Source organism: Felis catus, chromosome C1 (assembly GCF_018350175.1).
Source record: "Felis catus isolate Fca126 chromosome C1, F.catus_Fca126_mat1.0, whole genome shotgun sequence".
NCBI lineage: Eukaryota > Metazoa > Chordata > Mammalia > Carnivora > Felidae > Felis > Felis catus.
This window is the reverse complement of record NC_058375.1, coordinates 14,616,917-14,643,733: the sequence shown is the minus strand read 5'-3', so window position 1 is coordinate 14,643,733 and position 26,817 is coordinate 14,616,917. Positions and strand designations below refer to the sequence as shown.

The 26,817-nt window shown below is 48.8% G+C and overlaps 1 protein-coding gene across 1 annotated transcript; it reads right to left on the bottom strand.

The window, feature by feature from the left end:
• Positions 1–7,375: 7,375 nt before the first annotated feature.
• Positions 7,376–16,590, bottom strand: PLA2G2F (phospholipase A2 group IIF). The gene is made up of 5 exons (XM_003989623.4): positions 16,324–16,590; positions 15,641–15,693; positions 12,944–13,088; positions 11,928–12,037; positions 7,376–9,880 (listed from the first exon to the last, which is right to left on the bottom strand). Exons 1-5 carry the CDS (start codon positions 16,437–16,439, stop codon positions 9,669–9,671), a joined length of 636 nt encoding a protein of 211 aa, XP_003989672.2. The 5' UTR covers positions 16,440–16,590; the 3' UTR covers positions 7,376–9,668.
• Positions 16,591–26,817: the final 10,227 nt, after the last annotated feature.

The window sequence follows — 26,817 nt, the reverse complement described above, 5'->3', positions numbered from 1 at the left end:
ACAGGTAGGTAACAAAGTAGACAGGAAAATGGAGTTTCACCAAGGGGGGGAGGTAAAAACAACTCAAAGGCAATGAATAGAACTATAATTTAATAACCCACGAGTATGTGCCATGGTTTCCCATTGAAACATTGAAAACCCATCACTACAGTCACCCTTCTTTTTGATTCCTGTTCACACAATATGTCTGATCCCATTAGATTTGGCATGAGTTTTCACGCAAGGGCAGCAAGAATGGCGATTGACCACATAGGCCTTTTTGACTTTGCTTTGTTGGAATCTTTCATAAGGGAATCTCAGACTAGACCTTTAAAAGCTTCTCAAGGCTAGGAAGCAAAGCTAAGAACTCACAGCCAGACTTTTCTGGCAATACCTACAGATTTGGGTGAATTCCACTCCTCTCAAGGTCTCAAATATATTCCAAGATTCCTGGGTGGCAAGGAAGTGACCCTCCTTCCCCCCTCAATGCCGGGAGCCTGTAAAGCCAGGTGCGAGGCTCGTTTTTCCAGGAGAGCTTTGTAAGCATTGGCTCCATAAATCAACTCTAGCTGCTTACATTGTGTTTCATGCACCTAATTCTCAAATATGACAGTCCAGCCAAGGCCTTGGGAATATAGCCAGTTTCCGATGATGTTCCGTCATGAGGAAACTGATTCCTACTGAACTGATGCAAATAGTTATATTGCCACAAAAATAAGAATACTGAATACGAGTTTTTATATTCTCGAGGGATCAGGCAGGGAGAAAAGATACATGTTCTTTCTGTTTGCAAAATTACCATGCACTAAATTGCCTTGACTTATAGATAGCTTGAAATAAGAGGGAAATGAGTTCTTTAAATCTAGAAAAGTAGAACATTAAAAAACAAAACAAAACAGTACTGTTCTAAGAGAAAACTGAAATCTTCCTTCACTGGTTAATTCAGTCCCGTGTAATTAATTCTTGTTCTCCTTGATCTTGTGTTAACAATTTGATGAACTCATTAACTTCTCCGCTAGTTCTGGAAACCCTTACTCAGATCAGTGATGTGATCTAAAAGTTATTCGATGTCATCAGAAGCCTGTTTCCCAGAAAACCTGTCCTAGTCTCTTCCAGGAGTTTCTGAAGGAGCTCTCGCTAAGGAAGATTTTGCCTGCCAGCTGATTGTGTGCGCTTTCAAGAAAGCATCAGAGAAAAACTTACTCTCTGTAAATGACAAAAGGCTTAAAATGGCCACTGTTAAAGATCTGATGAGAGTTCATTATAATGCAATTAACTGACAAAGGAATGTACTTTTCTCTGGGCCATAGGACACAAGAAGATAAAAGCTAGAATGATGATGGATGATGTTATGCCAGGACATCTCATAAGCAGCAAAGCATTGACAAATTTTCATGTACTTCATGAAATTTCTGAAATATCTTTTTAATGTTTATTTATTTTGAGAGAGAAAGAGCATGAACGCAGGCATGAGAGTGTGAGCAGGGAAGGGGCAGAGAGAGAGGGAGAGAATTCCAAGCAGGCTCTGGCTGTTAGTGCAGAGCCTGACGTGGGGCTTGATCCCATAAACTGTGAGATCAAGAGTCGGACGGTTAACCACAGAGCCACCCAGGCACTCTGGTTAAAGCACTTCTGATTTGACAATGCCTGCTGTACAATTCAACACGTCAAGGAAACCAAATTATTTTCCACATCTGTCTTTTTACAAGGGGAAACATGAAATCCTTGGAGATTTTCCAGGGACCCAGTTCAAGCTCAGTTTAAGATCAAGATTTCATTTAGGAGTTGATTTGGGGGGAAGACAAAATTGTCAACCATGTAAAAACAACACAACACAAAACAAAACAAAACAAACCCTAGCTTTTTTAAAAGTGAGAAGTCTATATTCTCTTCAATAATCAATAACATGACATAGTTAGTGTAAGCCCACGAAATTATTCTGATAAAACAAAACCTTTGTGTCCTAGGTAGCTTTACCTAGAAGAAAGAAGAAAAATCTTCTGTAGTATCTTAACAGAGATCAGACCGATAATCCAAGAAAACTTTGTTGTTTCAAAAGAAAGAAAACCAAATTCTAATTCTGCATCTGTACACTATGAGTCTCATTTTTAAAGCCTTATAAATAAATCAGTTCAATCTAAGCCAGCTTGACCACACATTGAATTCCTTTTCCACAAACCCTCCACAACTTTCTGTAGTCACTCAAATGTTTTGTTTTTTGTTTTGTTTTGTTTGCTTTTGTCCTATATTTTCCTCTTTCTCATTCTAGAACAACTTTTAAGCAATCTCTGAACAGTTTGTACATTGAAGAGAGAATTTCTCTCCTTTTTCCTTAACAGAAATATATCCCACATTCTTCCATATTTTATATAGTTTTTTTCTTCACCCTTATTAGTCCTAGAAATTTCTATCAGTCATTTATAGATATTGATTCAAATTCTTAACTGTTAGTAATCTTAAGTTCCAGTAAAAACAAGGAAATAGACAACTGCTTACCGTTTGCTATAGAGCAACATTCTATTAAGTCAGTAAATTTTGTGAATATACCGTCTCACAATTCCTACAAACATTTGCTTCTTCTAGTATGACCTTTCATGTTTATTAATGGACTCAAAGATATTTTCTTTATACCAGATAAAAATAAAAAGCCAAAATATATGAGCCGAAACTTGTGTTTAGTAAATAATGTCTTCGTGGTTTATTTGGCTAAGAAATGATTTAGGTATTTAATGAATACCTGCTGCTTAATTTAATTTAGCATAACTCTTAAGATTGCAAACTACTAAAAAAAAAATCTGGACACTGTTTTTAGGTGGGCATATTCTAACATTATGCAAAACTAGCTAGCATTTTGAGCTATTTCCCTGTTAACTATTTTGACAGCCCATGCAAGCTAGACAAGGATCATAAAAAAAAAAAGCCTAAAAAAGTTAAAGATGCAAGTTTTCTTTTACTGCTATGCTTGATCTACATGAAGTAATGGATATGAAGCAATTCATCTTGACAGCGCATTTACTTATACATTTGTTCTTAGGTTCAATTTATAATTTGTATAATCTTAAACATCTAGTAGGTATGGCAGTCCCTTATTTAACTGCTAGACCCAAGTTGAGATAATCACAGGGTGTTGTATGTAAGCGATGAACCATGGGAATCTACCCCCAAAAGCAAGTGCATATTTTACACACTGTATGTTAGCCAATTTGACAATAAATTATATTTTAAAAATAATAAGTAAATACTTAAATTAATAAACTTTAAAAAAAGATTTGTTCAAATCATATGAGCTTGAAAAATATGTGGGTTAGTTTCTATATTTCGGAGTGTTTTAGGAATACTTAATTTCATTTTAATGTTTTGGTTTTCTTTAAGTAGTTTCTTTTTTTTTAATTTTTTTTTCAAAGTTTATTTATTTTTGGGACAGAGAGAGACAGAGCATAAACGGGGGAGGGGCAGAGAGAGGGAGACACAGAATCGGAAACAGGCTCCAGGCTCCGAGCCATCAGCCCAGAGCTTGACGCGGGGCTTGAACTCACGGACCGTGAGATCGTGACCTGGCTGAAGTCGGACGCTTAACCGACTGCGCCACCCAGGCGCCCCTCTTTAAGTAGTTTCTACACCCAACATGAGGCTTGAATTCACAACCCCAAGATCAAGAGTAACATACTCTACCAACTGAGCCAACCAGGTGCCCCTCTAGGAATATGTATTTTTTAATATTTATCTATTTTTGAGAAAGAGAGGGAGAGCATGAGACAGGGAGGGACAGACAGAGAGGGGGACAGAGGATCTGAAGCTGGCTCTAAGCCGTCAGCACAGAGCCAGATGCAGGGCTCGAACTCAGGAACCCTGAGATCATGACCTGAGCCAAGATCAAGAGCTGGACGCTTAACCGACTGAGCCACCCAAGCACCCCAGAATACTTAATTTATAGAAGTGCTGATTTATATCTAAGCCATTTTGAGTAAAACTCCATTAAGGGATTTCATAAATTAATTTGATAATGCCATCTTGAGTAGAAAAATACCACATCATACACACACAAACTGACATGACACAGAGATCTTCTGGGTTTCACTCTAAAATTTTAGCCATGAATCAGTAAAACATAGTGACGCAAGCTCCCTGGTTGATATAAAATAGTTAGATCTCCTCTTTATTCCATTATATATATATAATATATATATATGTATAAAACTTTATTTATTTTTGAGAGAGAGACAGTGTGAGCAGGGGAGGAGCAGAGAGAGAGGGAGACACAGAATCTGAAGCAGGCTCCAGGCCCTGAGCTGTCAGCACAGAGCCCGATGTGGGGCTCGAAACCACAAATTGTGAGATCATGACCTGAGCTGAAGTCGGACTCTCAACCAACTAAGCCACCCAGGAGCCCCTCCATTTTATATTTTTTATCTGAATTGGGTTTCTGGCAGATGGGACGTTAAGGTTGTTTATTCAATGAGAGCTGAAGCTTTTTACCAATGTTTGTGGAGGAGACTTTTAAGCTTTTCAGTTGCCCTGATGTGTACTTCTCAGGAGGCCATGGAATACATTTTAGGGGAGACATTGAGGGGACATCAGCAGCCACCTGGATGTCTCCAAAGCCCATAAGTGGATAAAATATCCCAACTATTTCCAAAGAGCATTTTCCTTCTTAGTTTCAAGTAGTTGCTTGAGAGTCCCTTGAGAACCATGATGGGGGAAGGGAGCTGAATATTCAAATGCCCAAAGGAGTGGAATAGGCAGGGGAAAATTCTGGCAAAAGGAGACAGAGGGAGGGAGGAGGCAGAGGTTTGAAGAGGTCCCATCAGCAGATTCAAGGGACCTACCTGAAGGGAAAATCAAAGGCTGTAGGAGGGGAGATGGGAGAAGCGAGGTCTTAGAGGGAGCAGTGAAGTTACAAATTCGGCAGAGGTTTGGAATGAGGGGCTTCAGGCGACTGAGAAGTTTCCTTGGAAGAAGCAGGATCAAATAGAATAGAGAGGCTTCCCAAAGAGCCAGGAAAGATATTCCAGTCTCGGGAGTCAGGGAGGGAATCCCCACTCAAAAGAAAGCCAGGAAGAAAGACTTTGAGCCCGGTAGGTGTCTGTCAAACAAAGTACTCTCATCCAGCTTCACAGAGCAAACTCAGAACCTTAAGAACCAAAGCCTTGTCTTTGCTGTACTTCAGTGGACATTTACCTGGAGCGCTGACTCAGGAGTTGGGCTCACAAGAGATCCCCAGTCAATTACTCAGGACTGAAGACAAAGGCTCCCAGACGTCCACCTGGGGTCCCGGGGTGAAACGACCAGGGTCCAATGATGAATCTGATCTCATGCAAGTCATAGCACCGTGGCTATTAGAAAACAAGACCCAGGCAGCAGTTTAAGTGGTAAAAACAGGTTTTATTCAAGAATGATCACAGCAGGGACCAGGATAGAACTGGGCTCAATTCTGAATACAGTTATGAATCCTCACTTTTCTTAGGTGGGGGTTTATAGCCAAGGAGTGGGGAGGGGAGCTGGTGGATGGAAGATTGCTAAGAGGGTTGGATGATTCTTGCTAAACTGACCCTAACAAGATTCTTGCTAAAGGCAGGCCTGGGTGATCAGGAACCACCTGGGAAATGGTGGAGGGTGACGAACTTGACCAGATATTGAGGGCAGGAGGGGATTCTTGCTAAAACTGGGCAGTGCTCAGATGGATGCGGAAACCCTGAGGTGTAAGCCTGGTTGGGAAAGGTCTCAGAGGATCCTAACTAAAGTTTGGTCAAGGACAGAGTCTTTGTCAATGGCAGCTCCAGACCATTGGAAGCCAAGTACAATCCTTCCTCAAGGCTTAGCCTAAAAGATCTCACTAACTTGGAAGGAGTCCTGAAGAAGCAAAGAGCCACCCAGATTACAGAAGCAAGGGCCCCCTCCTCAAAACATGTGACCCGCCCCTCTTCTCCACCTCCAAGGACCTTGAACAGGCCATCCCAGCCCCACACCTTATCCCCTTGGGGGCCCCTACGGGACTACCAAGGACACACCTGGGGCTTCATCCTCCGTGCTCCCCATGACACTGCTTGGCACCATATGTCAAGATTATCACATGTCTAGGCCTCCCCCTACCAGCCTAAGGGATTCCTGCAGGTAGAGTCTGTGTCTGATTAAGGGTATCCCCACCAAACCCCCTGCACCATGCCTGGTCCATAGAAGACCATCAGTATAGGTCCATTGAATGAATGAACCAATGGATGATCTCGTCCCAGAGTTTTCAAGCTTTTAAAAAAAATTACTGAAGAGGGGCGCCTGGGTGGCACAGTTGGTTAAGCGTCCGACTCCAGCCAGGTCACGATCTCGCGGTCCGTGAGTTCGAGCCCCGCGTCGGGCTCTGGGCTGATGGCTCGGAGCCTGGAGCCTGTTTCCGATTCTGTGTCTCCCTCTCTCTCTGCCCCTCCCCCGTTCATGCTCTGTCTCTCTCTGTCCCAAAAATAAATAAAAACATTGAAAAAAAAATTACTGAAGAATGTCTTTTCTTCTTACAGTAGCTCAGGTGAAAGCTCAGTAAATAATACAGGAAAAGCAGAGCTGCTTAATTGAAGATTGAGGTGGGGAGGGGGAGCAGAGTCCCAGGGATCATCCCAGGTGTGTCCAGGAAAGCACATGGCTTTGGGGAGCACCTGAAACAGCTATTCTGGTCCCTCTACACATGGGGAAACTGATGCCCACAACAGAGAAGGGACATAACTCAGAGAACGTGCTAAGACCAGGACCTGGTGTCCTGCTGGATTCTCGGCCACTGGTCCCACTGTCTCCAGCTGCACCCGCGTCATCGTTAAGAAGGTGCAAGGAGATGGGGCGCCTGGGTGGCTCAGTCGGTTGGGCGTCCGACTTCGGCTCAGGTCATGATCTCGCGGTTCGTGAGTTTGAGCCCCACGTCGGGCTCCGGGCTGACCACTCAGAGCCTGGAGCCTCTTTCGGATTCTGTGTCTCCCTCTCTCTCTGCCCCTCCCCTGCTCATGCTCTGTCTCTCTCTATCTTAAACATAAATAAAAACATTTTTAAAAAATTTTTTTAAAAAGAATATGCAAGGAAGGATAGTTACAAGTCAGATGCTGAGGATTCAGACACAGCCCCATCACTTACAACCTGTGTCACTCTGGGCAAGTTCCTGTTCCTCTCTGGGCCTCAGATGTTCAACAGAAAAGGATGGGGTGGAGATTGATGCCTGACAAGCACCCACCCAGCCTAACAGTTATCATTGTCCATCCGCTGGCCCACACCACTTTCCTGATGCTTGTCTCTCTGCTGTAGCGGGCCACTTTGCCCAGGCGGGGGCAGGAAGGGATTCTGCTTCCCCCTGAGCTGGAGACCCTGGAGGGAGTCTCTGTGCCCTCCCCTGACGCCCGGCCAAGGAAGACCAACAAGAGGGAGCTGAGGCAGGAGGCCTTTATGAGATTGACGATGGGGCGCCAAGTCCTGTGGAGGACATCTGGGGTCGCAGCATCTTGGACAGGCTGGGGCAAGGTGAGGGGGGCAGGGGGAGGCGAGACTCCTCGGCCGCAGAATCTCATCCCAACACACTGGCCCAGACTCTCTGGAGTGGAGGTGTGTGCAAGGTAGAGGGGCGCAGGCACAAACCTGGGCTCCCACAGGTGAGGGGCCGGGGCCTCTGCAGACCCCATCTTCTAGTGGACTGTGGCTGCCCCATCCTGGCTCCACCCTGGCTTAGAGGGGCTTCAGCTCAGAGATAAGGGACCAGCCCAAGATGGCCGGGAGAGGTTAGTTAGCCAGGGTAGAAGAAGATGTCAGCGGGAGCCTGGGTGGCTCAGTCGGTTAAACGGCCAACTTCGGCTCAGGTCATGATCTCACGACTCATGAGTTCGAGCCCCTCATCGGGCTCTGGGCTGACAGCTCGGAGCATGGAGCCTCCTTCGGATTCTGTGTCTCCCTCTCTCTCTGCCCCTCCCCTGCTCGCACTCTGTCTCTCTGTCTCTGTCTCTGTCTCTCTCTCAAAAATAAATAAAGCATTAAAAAAAAAGAAAGAAGATATGAGTGATGAGACACACTGGGGACCACAGCCACCACACCAGGGCCAAAAGGAGGTGAACGGTTGGAAGGGCTTTCTCTCACGCATAGTAACAGCTGACTCCAACCACCAAATTCATCCTCAGTCCCCAGGGCTAGCGTTCTAGAAGCTGCAGCAAGGCGAGGCTTCTTCCCAGTCCTGCTATTCTGGGGGGAGATGTTCTCTCCCCACCCCCACTCCTCTGCTGCCTCTGCCTTTCATGACTGGCCCTAGTGACAGTGGATCTACAGGCCCCTCGCAGGGCGGGCCAAGCTTCCTGATGGCTGATGGTGTCTGGGCGGGTCTCAGCGCTGTGTCAGTCTGTCCTCGGGGTGAGGCAGGGCACGCTGGCTACTTGGAGGCTGCTGACCTTGAGGTCGAGAGGCGAGGCAAGGCAGGAAAGGGGCAGGTGCACCTGGAGAGAGAGCAGTGCTGGCACAGAGTCAGGAAGCTGGCCCCGCGGGGGCTGACTCTCTTCCATCTCTGCCCACAACCCTCAACAGGAACCTGGGCCCAAGGGGGCCCCTGCACCCCAAGGCTCCTTCACCCCACTTCTCCTGCCGAGACCCCTCTGGTCTGGGCGTCTCGCCTTGTCCCACTTCTCTCCCACCGTCTCCCCTCCCTTCTGTCTCATGCAGTTCCCTCCCACTGCCTTCTGGAATCTTCTCCAAGCCTCCTGCCTGGACCTGGACTCTCCTGCCTTTGTTTCCCCTTCAGGGAGGTGGGTCCCAGCCCTCGGCCTCCTCCCCACTGACAGGGCTTCTGAGACCAGAGTGCAGCCTTGCGTCTCCCTGGCAGGGAGAGAGGGGTCTGGGGTCCTCCCACCCACCGGCCCAGCTGCTACAGGAGGAGAGGCACGGGGGTGGGGTCCGGTGCACCTCAGAGCAGTGCCGTATGGCTGGGCCGGGTTAGCAGGGAGGTGGGGGGAGACGTGAGGGTGCTGGAGACATATTTGTGGCCCCGTCCTGATCCCCATGCACCTAAGGGAGTGCCACTGGGCATGGGGGTTCCGTCAGCGCCCCCGAGCCTGATCTGAGGCCAGACCTTGTGGCTGAGACACTAGACCTGTGGCCCTCCTGTGATGTCTGGGCCTGGACTCATGGGCCACCCTGCCCTTAAGGGGGCTCTAGAGAGCCACTAGGCCCTCAAAGCAAGGAGCGCCCAGGGTTGTCCCTTAGGGGCAGCCAAGAGGCCCCCAGAACCTCGGGACCAGCACTCTGTCTGTCTGGGAACCTGTCTGAGGACACATCAAGCTCTGGGGCTGTACTGGCAGCTCAGGATCTTGGTCTCTAACCTTGACAGTCAAGCCGAGGAAGTCAAGCTGGGGCCCGTGGCAGAGACCACTCAGAGGAGCCACCTCTTTTCCTCAGGCCTTGCCCTCCACACTCAAGAGAGACCCCAACAGGCTACATGTTTCCTGCCAAGTCTGGGATCAGCGGTAGGACATGGCCACGCCCAGTGCTGGGCTGGAGGGGCCTGGGAGCCACAGTCAGGACCCAGGCTTCCCTGAGTCCTCTGGGGCCGGTCCCCTGGAGAGTTCCAGGGAGGAAGCAGCCAGAAAGCCCTGGGCTCTCAGTCTTCCCCCATCTCCACCTGGTCTGCCTGTCTGGTCCCCAGAGCCAGAACCTCCATCCCTCTTGCCCGTCAGCCCCGGGGGGCACTAGGGAGGTGCAGGGGGAGTGGGGGAGATGTGCCTGTAGGCCGCCTCCTCCAGGGGCGGCTCGTAGATGCTGCAGTTGGGCGTGGGGCCCTGACAGTAGATGTTGAGGTAGTTGCGATGCTTCTCATTGTACGTCTGGTTCCGGAGGCACAGAACCACGTTCTTGTCACACTCACAGGTCTGCTTGTCACACTCAGTCTCGTTGAGCTCACCTACGCGGGGGAGAGGTTCTGGTGGGTCTCAGAATATGGTCCCCTGGTGGGCAGCACTAACGTGCTGGCAGTTCGCCCCAGGCCTGCGGGCTCAGAAGCTCTGGGCCGGGCCCTGCAGTTGGCATGATCCGCCATCCGGGTGGCTCTGGAGCATGTTTCCATCAGAAGACCCCGGAAGTCCAACCTGTCATCTTAGAGTCGGGGAAACGGAGGCCCCGGGGACGGGTTTACCTAGGTCACACAGCAAACCCAAGGTGGACCCGAGATAGACACTCGGGTGTCGGGGACTCCCCACCCTAGGCCTCCCCCTTCCATCACAGAATCGCGGGACACCCACCCTGGAGGGAGCTCGTGGTGAGGAGCCACTGAGGAAGGACTCCTAAGAGCTTAGCTCAGGGCCTTTCCCATGAGCGAGTGCTAAAGTCGCCCGAAATCGTCTACCCTGATAGCTGTCAATCTTAGGGGGCGCATTAGGAGCCACTGGGTGGCTTGCTGAGACAAAGACGGCTGGGCCCCAGGACCACAGCTTCAGATTCAGTAGGTCTGGGTGGGGCCTGCTAATCTGCATTGCTAGTAAGTTCCTAGGGGATGCCGATACTGCAGATTCGGGGAACACCCTCTGAGAACCGCTCACTAGCTCGGTGGTCGGCAGACTTTTCAAACTTTCTATCAGCAGAATACTTTCTCTCAAATGAAACTCTTTGCAGAAGGCCAACATATCAAGCGGCCAAAAGAGAAGCCACTTAAGCTGTGAAATGGGTTAATGGGACCAGCTGGACCACTCAGGAACACCCCCCACCCATCACTTGACTCTAGGAACCCCCAGAACCCAATGTGAAACCCCCCACTTGGGTTCGCCCACCGCCCTTTGAGGATCCTCGAAATGCATTAATGAGGGGACACCCCCTCTCCCAAGCCAGCCCCTCCACCCCACGTTTGAACAGCAGAATATGAGGACCACAGTGCCCTGGGTTCCCAGGGGACCCCAGATGCACCCAGTTCACCACCAGGACTCTTCCCCAGAGAACAGAAGACTTGGGATTTTTTTTTTCTTTTTTTGCAAAGCTGGGCTTGCTTGCTTTTAGTGAGGGGTAGTGAGCAGAACCTGGTGAAGACAAGGAAACAAAGGGAGCCAGGGGCTGCCCGTGGGACTGGGCCAGGGGACACCCGCCGCCTAAGAGGAGGCACACGGGGACACCTGGGCCATTAATGTGGATCCGCACCTCTCAGTTGAGGAATGGCCCAGAGCATCCATGGTAACCCCACCGGGCCTGGTTCCCATAGCTTGAATTCCTAGAAACACTGAGGGTCTTGGGATGAGGCCACCTTCTGGTAGGGTCCCAAGGACAGAACTAGAAGGGAAATGTCTGCTCTGATCCAAACCCTTCCATATATCCACGGGGAGACTGAGGCCAGGTAGGGAAGCACCCTATATAGGGTTACACCGCAGGAGATGCTGGCAGAATCCAGGTTTAAACCCAGACCCATGTGTCACCAAGTCTTCCCATCGCCTGATGATCTGGTTAAAAACAGATTCCTGGGCCCTCACCCAGGCCCACTGAATCGGAACCACTCCCTAAGCTCTCCGAAGCTTAAGAATCAACAACTAGGGCAGCAGCCTGCTGATTCGGGCTTGAGGGGATCAGAGCACACCAGAGAGACGTGCGAGGGCCACGGCTAAGGTTCTCAGAGTTAACAAACAAACAAAAACAAGAGGCCTGGCTACTTTGAGTTTCAAACAGTAAATATTTTAGTATAAGTATGTCCCAGTACTACATGGGATATACTTATGCTAATTCTTATTTTCATGCCAATAGTCATTGTTTTTATGCTAGCATTTAATTTTTAGTATGAGTATGTCCCGTGCAATATTTAGGATATACTTATGTGAAAACATGTTTCGTTTACCTGAAATTCAAACGTAAGTGGGCATCCTGTATTTCACCTGGCAACCCCGTGCACGGGCCCCCCGAGCAGCCTGGGGGCACTGGCAGTCTAAGCCCTTCTCCTGGGTGGGGGAGGGAGGAATGGCAGGGGAGGGACTCACTGCAGGTGATGGAAGTATTGTTCTCGATGGTGTATTCATAGTGGTCCACATAGGGGTGGCAGCCCAGGTCGAAGAGCTTCTGGTAGCAGCAGTCATGGGCGTGGCAGCACCTAGGGGCAGGTAGAGGACAGCAGGCCCACATAGCCAAGCTTGGCCCATCTCCCACCGGCAGAGACCCCAGTCGTCTGTTTCGGTTCCTCATGGATCAGACCTTCAGACTGAGGCCCAGAGAGGGGCAGTTACTTGTCTGAGGTCACATAGCCAGGCAGAGCCCAGCTTTCCCCCTTGGAGCCTTGGCTGCAGGAGGCAGGAGGTAGGAGGCGTCAGGCTGTCCGATGATGTGGTCAGGATGGGAAGGAGGGTTAGGACTAAGTTGGTGTCAAAGGAGCCTGAGCCTATGAGGAGGCCATGCCCGGCTGGGCACGATGGCCAGGGAGAGACAAATGTCTGGAGGGTTGAGTGGTCATTGGGGGTGGGAGACAGGAAGCAAGTGTAGTGTGGCCATCCCCATCCCCTCTGGTGGAGGAAGGCAATTAGTCAACATGCATTTATTAAGCCCCCCCCCCGTGATACCAGACTTAGCGCTGGCTGCTTTTGGGGAGATAGGAGCAGAAAGTTAAGCCATGGCTTCAGTCTTCAGTCTGATGGAAGAAACACAGCCCTCCATCAGGGCCTCTAGGGTGATGGGAGTGAGAAGGGTCACAGCCCTTGCTTGTGTTGAGCATGAGCTGTGCGTCTGTTGCTCTCACATGTGTGGGGGCAGGTCAAAGTTTCCTTCCTGGCGAGACTGGGAGTTCAAACGCCTCCAAGCCCAAGACTTGGAGATGCACAGTAAAAACCACCCAAGACAGTAGAGGAGGACTTGGGTCAAGGTCAGGCTCTTGGTCACAAACTCATTGAACCAGACCCATCCTTTGGGGAAAGGACCTTCTCCCATGTCTCAGAAATGGAGACCAGTCTGACCCTCACTGCCCCCCTCCCAGGCCTGACAGTGGCCCAGGCACTCCGGAACCTACCAGTCCACCTCATCCATGGGCAGCCCGTGCCCTCCTAGTCCACAGTAGCAGCCGTAGCCCACGAAGGACAAGATGGCACTCCTCCCTGTGATGGTTTCCACCATGGACTTCAGGTTAAGCAGGCTGCTGCGGGCTGCGGGCAGGACTGCAAGAGAAGCAAGGGGGTGCTGTGAGTTCCCTGCCTGGTGGGGGACCCCCTCCTGTCTGTCCTCCCCACACCCCAAGGCCAGGGAAAGGAGGAGAGAGGGTGGGCAGAGAGGGAGGAAGGAAGCAATGTATAAAAAGCCGTGATGTCCGAGGGCCCTTAGAAGGAAATAGCTATTACTCTTTACTGAGGGCTTCTCTGTGCCAGGTGCTGTCCTGAGCCCCTTCCAGGCATTAACTCATGGAGTGCTGTTGTTGCCCCCACTTTACAGATGAGAAGACTGAGGCCCAGAGCTTACCCAAGTAACTTCCCCAAGAACATCATCAAAAAAGTGGTAGGGGTGGAATTTGCACCCAGGCAGTGAGGTCTCAAGTGACCTGTCCACCATAAGGGGCTTCACAAATGCCACATGCTCTTGTGAACACAGGGGTTTGATTCTGGGTCCTGGGCTTGGTCTGGCTCCTCTGCCCCCAGTAGGAACTCAGTGTCCCCAGCACGGTCCTGGGGCTCAGGCATCTCACGATGAATCCAGAGACAATGTGCTGGTCCAGTCATTCGGCAAAGACAGATAGACAGACACACACACACACACACACACACCCTTTCCCTTTGGCCGTGTCTCACCGGAAGCAATAGGTCAATGACCCCCTTCCCACGCCAGCAAAATCAGCAGCCTCCCCGCACCTGCCAGGTGGGTCTGCCCCAGCGACATACCCTCCATCCCCCCCCCCCCGCCTCTTCACCCCAGCCTGTGCTGACTCTACATCTGCTCCTGGCTCCCTGCTGAGTCATTCCGGAGCCTGGGGCTCCAGTCCGTGTTGGGTGAGGCCAACCCGCACACGGGACAGCCGTCTAGCCCCACTTAATGGGCCTTGGGAATCCCGCTCCGCCTGAGCCTTCCCGTTTATTGGCTTTGTGACTTTCATCATTACAGAAAATAAGGAGCAAATGAGAGAGGCAACAGGGAAGGAGCTGGGACAAATGACAGGCGACTCTAAGAGGATGGTGGAGAGAGAGGCACATGTCTCAGGTGGGGTCTGAGGCAGGGAGAGGGAGGACCCATCCCTGAGCTGCACAAGGGACGTGAGGGCCGTCGGTGGGAGTAGGACAAAGGGGACCTTAGGTGTGTCCCCCGGCCCTTCCCCCCACGCTGTGCTGGGTCCTGCGACCAGAGGGAAATGTCAAGCAGCTTGGGAGTCAGATCTGGAATCAGACCTGGGGAGTCAAACGCAGACAGCCCTGGGTCCGCAAACAGGTCTCTCCACGAGGCCCGCAATGACCACGCGGGCAGGTTGCATAAGCTCCTTGACCTCAACTGTCAAACTGGGGACGGGGACGGGGACAGGGATGGGGACGATGCCGCTCTCCTGCTGGGCACTGCGAGCAGAGGCTGTGAGGAGGGAGCACTCTCTGTGAGCTCTGGCCTCCCGCAGCCCAGCTGTGCAGGTGTTTCCCCCGGGGGACAGCTTCCCGCCCCAGGGCCCTCTGACCAGCAGCTGCACACAGGGTGGGATGTTACCACGCGAGCCCTCCACACTCACACACGGGGACACACACTCGCCCACAGAGGCCTCGCACGCCCGCACACCACACACCCGCCAGTGGAACCACACTCACGCGTGCGGCGCCCACGGGGAACCCAGGGAGCCGAGGCCACATCCACACTCGCACTCCAAGCAGAAGAAAGCGAGTCGGGCAGACGCCTTAGCGGCCAGCAGTTCGGCGGAACTCAGAGGCTTGCTGTCTCAACACTCGCTTCAGCTGTCAGGTCAGCCAACCATTGTCACCTCTGGCCACGTTTAACCCTTATTTTGTGCCCAGCGGTTCTTTCTTTGCCCCAGAGCAGGCTGCGCTCCGGCGATATGCAACGGGCCGGATGAAGAGTCAGTGACACCTCTAGCCCAGCTTCCACCTCCCGGAGGCACCTGCCACAGAACACCTGGATGTGTGATGGGGTCACATCTGTGTCAGGAGCCTCAGCTGTCCCCGACCGGTGTTCCCCGGGAGCACCAGCCCTGGGAAAGGAGCCCCCAGACCTTCCTTGCCGACTTCTTGCACACTCACACCGACGGCCCTGGTACACACACACACACACACACACTCACGTGCACCTGCAGTTAATACACACTTACACATTTTTTGACGTGTGGAGGACACACAGACGTCACTGTGCTGAGACACAACCCCCCCACACACACACAGATACATGTGTATATCCACACCCAACCCATTAGCTCTTGTCAAATACTCTTATCTACACAAACACCCAGGTTTTCCCGGGGGCGGCCAGACGCCCAGCAAACACTACCATTTTACGATGCTTGCTCAGCCCGGGGCCCTGCCGCCTGGGAGGCTCGTAAATGCCCACGGCCCTTGGTGTGTTTATAGTCGGCAAACAGCCCCAGGTCAGTGAGGGCCTGACAGGGGCCCGAGCTGGGAAGCAGGGGCCCAGAGAGAGCCAGTCAGTGGATGGAGAACCTAGGTGCCCAAGGTCACAGGAGCAAGTGGGGGAGGGGGGGAGAGAGAGGAGTCTCCCCAGAGCCTTTACTCACCGCTGCCGGCCAGGACGACCATGGTGAAGAATTTCTTCATACCCAAGCTGGACCTGAGAGAGGAGAACATCCAAGCCCCGAACCCGTCCCTTCCAGGCTCCCGCAGCTCCCTTCTGAGGCCCCTACAATGTCATCCCCCGGGCCCCCGCTTGTGCTGCCGCAGCTCTGGGATGAGGTCCTCCCGCCTGCCCCCCACCCCCTGAATGGACCGTCCCCTGGATGGCAGAGCCAGGAGGCACCGGGAGCCTCCTTCCTCCTTTTACCCCGAGCAGGCTTCTGAGACAGGAAGCTCACCGCCTCATGGGGTCGGGCTACTGTCACAGATCAGAACGAACCCCTCTTCCATAGGCACTCCAGGAAGTCACGTGACCCAACCTGGTGGCTGGGTCTTGCACTTGGAGCCAAGAGACCTGGGTCCCCAGGTTCTAGTCCCGGCTCTTCTGCCAAAATGCTGTGTGACCTCAGGTAGATCCCATAGCCTCTCTGGGCCTCAAGTGCCTCATGAGGATTGGCTGGCTGATCTCTAAAGTCTTCTGGTGCTGAAAATGTACTGACATATCTCAGCCTTCACTCAGAGACTTAGAGCTCTTTTTTCTGGAGACACGGATTCTAGGAGCCAGTTCCCCCAGCCCATCCCTGCTCCTCTCTGGGGAGGATTCTATCCCAAGGTAGCAGGCACATACCTCGAGGTTCTCCAAGGAAAAGAGGCCCTGAGACTTGGGCCCCTCCACCCGGAGGGGTGCCTAACCAGCACCTTCTTCCTCAACACTTTGGGGTTGGCCTGTGCCCCATCCGCCATGTTCTGTGTTCTGGGGGTCCAGCAACATAGGGCTCGTAAGGTCCGTGATCGCTCTGAAGGCTCCGGGGAGCAGGCCCCAGTGTCCCACTGCCACACGCACACGGGCAGGGTAGCGCCGGGCAATGCCCCTGGGCGGGAGGCAGGTGACACACGCCCAGGAAAAAGGAGGCTCCACCCCCTCCCTCCCACAGCCACCGCCCTGCCCACAGCGACCCCGCCCCGCCCAGGCCCCGCCCTCGGGCGCACCTGCAGGTGGGGGTTTCCACACCCGACCAAGAGCTGGCCCTTCCCTGTACATCTGAAAGGAAGTTCGCCCAGAGGTCTCTCTCTGTTCCCACCCAAAAGGATGTGAAACAAAACATTATTCAGTCACATTTGTAACTGAACAGCGCTGTGGGCTTGACTCAAGGGGGCATCGGAGAGGCGTGGGACCTCTACAGTGGAGTTTTGCAGTGGGGGACAGAGGCTGTGCTCATCGCCAAACACAACAAAGGAAAGGGGAATTTGTAGCCAAGGAGCAGGATGGGGGTCCGCAGATGGAAAGTTACTATGTGGGGGCTGTGGCAAGAGGATTCTGGCTAAAGCCACCTAGCAGGACTCTGGCAGAAGGCAGGCCAGACATCACGGGGGAGGGGGGGGGGGCAGGGGCAGAGGAACCCCATCAGACATCAGGGGCGATCAGACATGGAGGGTGATGGTTCCTGGCTGAGCTGGCTCAGCGAGGTTCTTGCAGAGAACAGGACACTGCAGAGATAGACGAGGAGTCCGAAAGCCCACGCCTCTTTGAAAAAGAGCTCAAGTGAAGCCCGAGCAGGGTTTGGTCAAAGAGAAAGTCTTTGTCGGGAGCCCTCTGTGTGGATATGCCCAGGGCCTCCCAGAGCTGGAGGGACCATCGTCCAGAGTCTGCAGAGAACTCTCTACCCACAACTGCAAGCACGTCGGTGTCCACACCTGGCTAAGACTGGAGGAGGCGCCCAGCTCACATCTGAAAGGGCGAGCTCATCTGACCCGGGAGCAGGACCTCTCTGCCACAGTGCCACTGTGGTGTGCGGCCCGGCGGCACCTCTCTGTGGCGGGGGTCGGGGTCCCCTCCCCACACTCCTCTCCCCTAACCTTGCCAGAAACGTCTCCAGACATTTCTAGACGTAACCTTGGGGCGCATAGCCGTCTCTGGTTGAAAGTCTGGTGGCCTGCGAGTCGCTGCCATGTTCCTCTTGTGGGGGTGGCATTGGAGGGGGGTGGAGATGGACAGGAGAGAAGCGGATTGGGGCTGAGGCCCCTGAGCCCCTGGAGGTTTGGGCAGTTGTACCGATAGGGGGGGTCCCACCCCAGCACCCCTGCTTCTTGGCTCTGAGATCCCAGCTGGAGAGAGCCCTCGCCTGGCCTCGGAGTTCTCAGCTGTAGAATGGATACAACCAGGCCTCACGGATCGTGCTAACAGATGACCCTGTTGAGTCATCTGGGCCCGTGGCAAGTGCCCAGTTAAAGATCTGACTGCTGCAGAGCAGAAGCCTGTTCTCTAGCCCTGAGGAGAAACAGGGAAGGGGAGAGAAGAGCACTCTTGGACATTAACCCCAAACAACCCCCCACCTTCACATCTGCCTGGTGTCCCCAGACTTGCTGACAAGGGACAGAAGTAATCCCCTGAGGCTTCCCTTCCTACCCTGGGCCCATCCAACTTCCTCTTCCCGCTCTACCAAACCAAGTGCCCGTCATTCCGCCTTCTCCCAGCCTCCACCTTTCCTGTCCCAACTTCCTCTCTATGGAACCAGGGCCTCCTCTTTCCCAAGAAGTTACCCTACAACCACCCCACCCCATCCCTGCATGGGAGGCACGGAGGGACACTTGCTTCTCCATTCCTTTGTAGGTATCTGCTTTTGTCAATCTTGATACTTCACTCAGACTGGGAATCCCAGAGGAAAAAAAAAAACCCTATAATTTTATCCCAACACCTGGGGGTTCCCTGTGGAGTGGAGGCTGTATCCACCCCAGCAGACAGGGAGCTCCCTGAGGACCAAGAGAGAAAGGAGGATGAGGCTGGTCTCTGTCTTCACACGTCTGCACAAAGCGTGGCTTCAGTTGTTGCTCTGATTTGTGCCAACACCTCTTAATGATATCACTCAGTCCAAAAGAGGAAGAACCAAAAAGTAAGGTATATAGTCCACACACGGAAGATACAGCCTCCACCCTGCCAATCTATGGCAAGAGGCCACAGCCAGGGTGGGGGACCCCTGAGACCCCCTGAACTGACTTTTTGCCATTTTCTCATCTCATGCCCCACCGGCTGTGCTGGTCGGGCTGTTCTCCAGAGACTAGAGAATGGGGGCGGGGGGTGGGGGGAGGAGATGGGCTCTTCCCTCCCCCCACCTCCCCTCCAGCACAGGTTGTTCAACACGAGAAGTCAATAATAAACTGGCCGACCCAGTAATTCCACTTCTTAGCCTGTAAACCAAGATGCACACCTGAGTTGTTCCCAGCGACAGATGCGAAAGGTGCTGACTACGGCATTCTCTGCGATGCTTCCTCCACAATCAGAGGCCACATAAGTTAGGGGGTGAGTTAAGCAAATTATTAACTATCCATCCATAATCATGTCTTCAAAGATCTGATGATATAAAAAACAAAACCCCTGGACATTAAGGGTAATAGCAATTTTGTAAAATATGGCAGTGGGGGACAGGGGGAAGTAAGGAAATTGGTGTGCACATGTATAAAAATCATCCGGAAAAGTAAATAGCAAAACAGGAGTAATGGCTATTTTTAGACAGTAGGGTCACTGGTAGTTATATTTTCTTGCATTTTTTTTATTAAGATGAATGTAAGACAATACATTCAATAACCAAGATGGAACAGCCAATTTCCTTGAAAGACACAAGCTCATACAACTGGAAATAGTCCTATATCTATTAAAGAAAGTGAGTATGTAGATTAAAAACATTTTCATAAATAAACTCTAGATTCCGATGACTTCACTGGTAAATTTGACCAAATACTTAAGGAAATAATACCAGTTGTATTTGACTGCTAGAGCTACCATAGCAAACTACTATGGATTGAGTGGCTTAAATTTCTGAGAAACTTGGGGCGCCTGGGTGGCGCAGTCGGTTAAGCGTCCGACTTCAGCCAGGTCACAATCTCGCGGTCCATGAGTTTGAGCCCCACGTCGGGCTCTGGGCTGATGGCTCAGAGCCTAGAGCCTGTTTCCGATTCTGTGTCTCCCTCTCTCTCTGCCCCTCCCCCGTTCATGCTCTGTCTCTCTCTGTCCCAAAAATAAATAAACGTTGAAAAAAAATTTTTTTTTTAAATTTCTGAGAAACAGAAATTTATCTTCTCATAGCTCTGGAGGTTGAAGTCCAAAATCAAGGCATTGGGAGGACTGGTTTCTTTCTGAGGGTCTCTCTCCTTGACTTACAGATAGCCATCTTCTTTCTGGGCCCTCACAAGGTCTTTCCTCTCTACATGTACATCCCTCTGGTCTCTTTGTGTGTCCAAATTTCCTCTTCTTACAAAGATGTCAGTCCAGTAGGATTAGGGACCACCCTAATGATCTCATCTTAACTTAATCACCCCTTTAAAGTCGTATCTCCAAATACAGCCCCCTTCTAAGATACTGGGGGTTAGCTTCAACATATGAATGGGAGGACACAATTCAGCTCATAACACCAATTATTAATAAATTCTTCCAGAAAATTAGAGTGGAGGAAATGCCTCTGCTTAACTCACCATTATTCTGATATCAGAACCAGATAAAGACATTACAAAAAAATAAAACTACAGATTAATATCCTTCATGAACATAGATGCAGAAACTCTTAACAAAATGTTACATAAGATTGTAAACAACCGAGGCTCCCAAGAATGTAATCGCAGTATTTCTTTACATTTATTTGAAAGAGATACTCTAAAATGTGCGAGATCCTCCAAATATTGAGGAGACTATGGGCAAGAAGATGGAGGTAACAGAAAAGGGGGTCTGCAGCGGTCAATAACTGTTATGGGGACTCAGTAGCAACAATGAGAAAAAAATTTTTTTAAGTTTATTTATTTATTTTTGGAAAAGACAGAGAGAATGTGAGCAGGGGAAGGGCAGGGAGAGAGAGAGAGAGGGAGGGAGGGAGAATCCCAAACAGGCTCTGCAGTCAATGCACAGAGCCCGATGCAGGGCTTAAACTCACAAAACCGTGAGATCATGACCTGAACCAGAATTAAGAGTTGGATGCTCAACCGACTGAACCACCCAGGCGCTTCAACAGTGAGAAATTTCTTGATGTAAAGGGAGGAATATAGCAGGAACAAAACTACACATTAATACCAGTTGTAATCAAGTTTAAACATGCTAATGAAAGGACGCCTGGGTGACTCAGTTGGCTCAGTCGGTTAAGCGGTTAAGCATCCAACTTCGGCTCAGGCCATGATCTCCTGGTTCATGGGTTCGAGCCCCGCTTCGGGCTCTGTGCTGACAGCTCAGAGCCTGGGGCCTGCTTCAGATTCTTTGTCTCCCTCTCTTTCTGCCCCACTCACACTCTGTCTCTCTCTCTCAAAAATAAATAAACATTTAAAAAAATCTTTTAAACATGCTAATGAAAAAGAAAAAAATGTTAGCTAAGAGTCTAACATTATAAAAAAGGAAAATATATCATGAGCAAGTGGGGTTTATCCCAGAAATGAAATGTTGATTTTACATTAAAAATCAATGTAGTAGACCATATTAACAGACCAAAGAAGAAAAACTATATGATCTTTTTTTTCAATTTTTTAAAATGTTTTTTTATTTATTATTTTTGAAGGAGAGAGAGAGACAGAGCATGAATCAGGGAGGAGCAGAGAGAGAGAGACACACAGAATTTGAAGCAGGCTCCAGGCTCTATGCTGGCAGCACAGAGCCTGACATGGGGCTCGAACCCATGAACCACAAGATCATGACCTGAGCCAAAGTCAGACACTCAACGAACTGAGCCACCCAAGTGCCCCTATGATCTTCTTAATAAATGCAAAGAAATTGCCCATTTGACAAAATCTGACATCCATTCCTGATTAAAAAAAAAAAAAAAAACGGTCAGCAAACTGAAATAGAAGAGAAATTTGTTAACTTGAAAGAGAGCATCTACAAAAACCTTGCAGCTAACATCATAGTTAATAGTGAATAACTGCTTTTCCCCCTAAGATTAGGAACAAAGCAAGGATATCTACTGTCACCACTTCTACTCAACCGTGTACTGGTGATTTTAGCCAGGCAAGAAAACAAATAAAAGGCATTCATATTGGAAAGGAAGAAGTAAGATTGTCCCTACTGGCATAAACATCGTCGTCCATGTAAAAAATACTATAGAATTTTCAAAAAGCTACTAAAACTAATAAATGAGTTCAGCAGGTTACATAATAGAAGATGAAAATATAAGAAAATTAATTGTACTTCTATATATTAACAATAAATAACTGGAAATTAAACAAACATTTATGATAATATCCCCAAATATGAAATATTTAGGAATAATTTTGACAAAATATATGGAAGACATGTATACAGAAAACGGTAAAACAATGTTCAGGGAAATCAAGGAAGACCAAAGTAAATGCAGGGATATACCATGTTCAGGAACCAGAGGGTTGCATGTTATTAAAGATGTTGGTTCTCCCCATTTGCTCTATAGAGTCAATACACTCCCAATTAAAATCCTATAGACTTTTCTTATAGAAATTGACATGCTGTGGGGCACCTGGATAGCTCAGTCAGTTAAGCCTCTGACTTAGGCTCACATCATGATCTCACGTTGGTTCAAGCCCTGCATCAGGCTTTGTGCCAGCAGCTCAGAGCCTGTAGCCTACTTCAGATTCTGTGTCTTCTTTCTTTCTGCCCATCCCTCTCTCATACTCTATCTCAAAATAAATAAACATTTAAAAAATTTTTTTAAAAAGCAATTGATAGGCTGATCCTAAAATTCATATGGAAATGAAAAAAAAAACCTAGAATATCAAATCAACTTCAAAAAGAAGAACAAATTTGCTGGACTTACATGATCTGATTTTAAGGCTTATAGCATTACTATAATCAAGACAGGGTGCAGTGGTATAGAGATAGACAAGGAGACCAATGGAGCAAAACAGATGATCCAGAATTAGACCTACATATTTATGGAAATTTTATTTTTGACAAAGATGAAAAGGTAATTCCATGGAGGAAGAATCGATTTTCCACAATGATGCTGGAACAATTGACTATCAATGAGAGAAAGAAAGAAAGAAGAAAGGAAGGAAGGAAAAGAGGGAGAGTGGGAGGAAGAGAGGGAGGGAGAAGTAAAGAGAAAGGAAAAAAAAAAGACCTTCCATCCATACCTCTCATCATACACAAAAACTTATTGGAATGGATCATAGTCCAATGAGGTGCCAAGGCAATTCAATAAGGAAACTCTTCTGCAGATGGTGCTGAGACAACTGGATATCCACATGCAAAAGAATGGAGTTGGGTCCTTTCCTCACACCATACACAGAAGTTAACTCCAAATGGATGATAGATCTAAAAAGAATGGTTAAAACTATAAAACTCCCTAGAAGAAAACATAGGATTAAACCTTTGTGACTTCGGGTTATGTGGTGTTGTTTTAGATATTACAGCAAAAGCACAAGTGAAAAAAAAAAGATAAACTGAACTTAATTAACATTTAAAACTTTTTCCTGCAAACCATACCACAGAGAAGTAAAAGGACAACCCAAAGAATGGGAGAAAATATGTGCACATCATATGTCTAATAAGGGACTTGTGTCCAGAATATATAAAGAACTCTTACAACTCAACAATAAAAAGATAACAGCCAAATTTGAAAATAGGCAAAGGATTTGAATAGACATTTCTCCAGGGAAGATTAATAAACGGCCAATTATCCCATGAAAAGATGCTCAACATCATTAGTCAGTAGGGAAATGCAAATAAAAACCAGAATGTGACACTATTTCATGTCCACTAAGATGGCTATAATTAAAAAGACAAAGGGGCACCTGGGTGGCTCAGTTCTGCTCTTGATTTCGGCTCAGGTCGTGATCTCACAGGTTCATGGACGGAGCCCTTAGAGCAGGGAGCCTGTTTGGGATTCTCTCTCTCCCTCCCTTTCTCTCTGCTCCTCCCCCACTCACTCATTCACTCTCACTCGCTCTCAAAATAAATAGACAAACTTAAAAAAAAAAGACAAATAAAATGCATTGTTGAGGGTGTAGAGAAATTGGAACCCACGTACATTGCTTGTGGGAAAGTGAAACCGTGCAGCCACTTCGGGAAATTCTTTGGTAGTTCCTCAGAGTACTAAAACATGGAGTTACCATGTGACCAAGCAGTCCCATTCCTTGGTATATACCCAGGAGAGATGACAACATACACCCACACACACAAATTGCACACAGATGTTCACAGCAGCATTCTCTGTAATAACCAAAAAGTAGAAAAAAAAAACCCAAATGTCCATCGGCTGATGTACAGACACATAAAACGTGACATGTCTATATTATGGAATATTATTCAGCAATTAAAAGGAGTAAAATATTGATCTATGTTATAGCATGGATGAACCTTGAAAACATGATGTGAAATTAAAGAAGCCAGTTACAAAAGGCCACATATGATATGATTCCAGTTACATGAAATGCCCAGAATAGGCCAATCTATAGAGACAGAAAGTAGATTAGTGTCTGCCGAGGGCTGGGGGGAGGGAGTGTGTGACAAGGTGGGTTGGGGAGTGACTGCAAAGGAGTAGGACTTCTTTGGAGGGTGTGGAAAATTAGGTAGCAGTGATGGCTGCATAACTGTGAATATACAAAAAAAAAAAAAAAAACCCACATTGAATTATACACTTGAAATAAATGAATGGTATGGTATGCAAATTATATTTCAATAAAGCTATTTTTTTTAGTGGATCATATTATTCAGCTTTTAAAAAGGGAAGGAAATTCTGGATAAACCTTGAGGACATGATGTTAGGTAAAATGAGGCAGTCCTAAAAAGGACAAATACTGTATGATTCTACTTACACGGGGTACCTAGAGTAGTCAGATTCATAGAGACAGAGAGCAGGATGTTAGGGGCCAGGGACTGGGAAGATGAAGGGACAGGGAGTTCAAAAATGGTATGAGGTGGGGCGCCTGGGTGGCGCAGTCAGTTAAGCGTCCGACTTCAGCCAGGTCACGATCTCGCGGTCCGGGAGTTCGAGCCCCGCGTCAGGCTCTGGGCTGATGGCTCGGAGCCTGGAGCCTGTTTCCGATTCTGTGTCTCCCTCTCTCTCTGCCCCTCCCCCGTTCATGCTCTGTCTCTCTCTGTCCCAAAAATAAATAAAAAACGTTGAAAAAAAATTTAAAAATGGTATGAGGATAGTAAATGTTAGTTTTGTATATTTTACCAAAATTTTAAAAATAAATATTAAAAAAAAATGCATCATAGACCTAGTTGTAAAACTTAAGCTTCTAAAATTGCTAGAAGAACATACAGGAGAAAATCTTTGTGTCAGATAAGTCAGAGTTCTTAGTACAGCACAAAAAAAAGCACAATAGATAGGAGAAAAACACAATAAATTGAACTTCATGAAAATTAAATTTCTGCTTTTTTAAAAGAGTGTGTTAAGATAATGCAAAGACAAATCACAGACCAGAAGTAAATATTTGCAAATATCTGATAAGGGACTTGTATCCAAAATATGTAAAGAGCTCTCAAAACTCAATAATAATACAATTTTTTTTAATGAGTAGAAGATTTGTACAGACTTCACCAAGGAAGATATTGGTTGACAAATTAGCATATAGAAAAGGTGCTCAGTGGGGGGCCTGGGAGGCTCAGTCGGTTGAGCATCTAACTTTGGCTCAGGTCATGATCTCATGCTTAGTGAGTTCAAGCCCCATATGGGCTCTGTGCTAACAGCTTGGAGCCTGGAGCCTGCTTCCGATTCAGCGTGTATGTGTCTCTTTCTCTCTGCCTCTACCCCGCTCATACTTTGTGTTTCTCTGTCTCTTTCAAAAATATAGAAACATTAAGAAAAATTTTTTAAAAACTCGCTGAACTTGAAACATTTTATTAGTACATTTTGTTTTATGTAAATCGTACCTCGGTAAAGTTGATTTGAAGAGAAACAAAAGACGTTTATGAGAAAAACATATTGCTTCTACTTTTAGAACAAAAATGTTTATATATACATATCTGTAATGATTGGTTTGCCAAATCATTCCTAATCATTAAGCAGTTGACTGTGGAGTGAGGTGTCGAAGGGCATTGTTCCCATTTTATGGAAGCGGAAACGGAGGCCGGGAGCTGCAAAGCCTTGTGTCTCAGCCTGGTGAGTCACGGAAGGCCCGTCTACAGACAGCGTCCCCCAGGACCAGGCCAGTCCCTCACATCGGATCCCTGCAAGCATGCATGGTGTGTGTGAACACTGGGGGGAGGCAAACAGAAGAAAGAGGGCAGCTGCTCACCTCCTCCAGGGAGCCTGCCTGTGCACCTATTATTTTCTCTGGGCTCTCTCTCTCTCTCTTTTTTAAATTTATTTATTTATTTTGAGAGAGAGAGAGAAAGTGCGAGCCAGAGAGGGGCAAAGAGAGAGAATTCGAGAGAATTCCAAGCAGGCTCCACACAGAGCCCGACCCAGGGCTTGAACCCACGAGCCGTGAGATCATGACCTGAGCCGAAGTCAGATGCTTAACCGACTGAGCCACCCAGGCGCCCCTCTCTGGGCCCTCCTAACACCTGTGTTATTTTGGTCAGGCTGCCGTAGCAAAGTACCACAGGCTGGGTGGCTTAAATAACACACATTTATTTTCTCACACTTCTGGAGGCTGGACATTGCAGATCAAGAGGTCAGCAGGGTGGTTTCCTTCTGGGGCCCTTCCTCTCAGCTTGAGGATGGCTGTCTTCTCCTTATGTCCTCACGTGGTTGTCCCTCTCTACCTGTCTATGTCCCAAGCTTCTCTTGTAAGGACGCAAGTCATACTGGATTAGGACCCACCTGAATGATTTCGTGTTAACTGAATTACACCTTTAAAGACTCTCTCTCCAAATATGAGGACATTCTGAGGTACTGGGGGCTAGGGTTTCAACATATAAGTTGGGGGAAGGGGTACATAATTCAGCCCGTAACAACACCCATTGTCCACGTGGCCCACGGCTACAGCCCATCAGGAAAATCCAGCCTTGGGGGTGACACCGGGTCTGGTCAGTCCTCTGCTTGAGAAGTGGTTTGACCTTTTGAAGCCCCACTAACTCCCTCTGTAAGCGGGGCAAATATTACCAGCTTATAAATTGTGCTTTGAGGAGGGAGTGAGAGCAGAGACTTTGTGCAAGGCAGAGTGGTGTTATTTCCCACGGAGTGAATGGTGTATCCCTTTCACCAGGTCTCACGGAGGCTGTGGG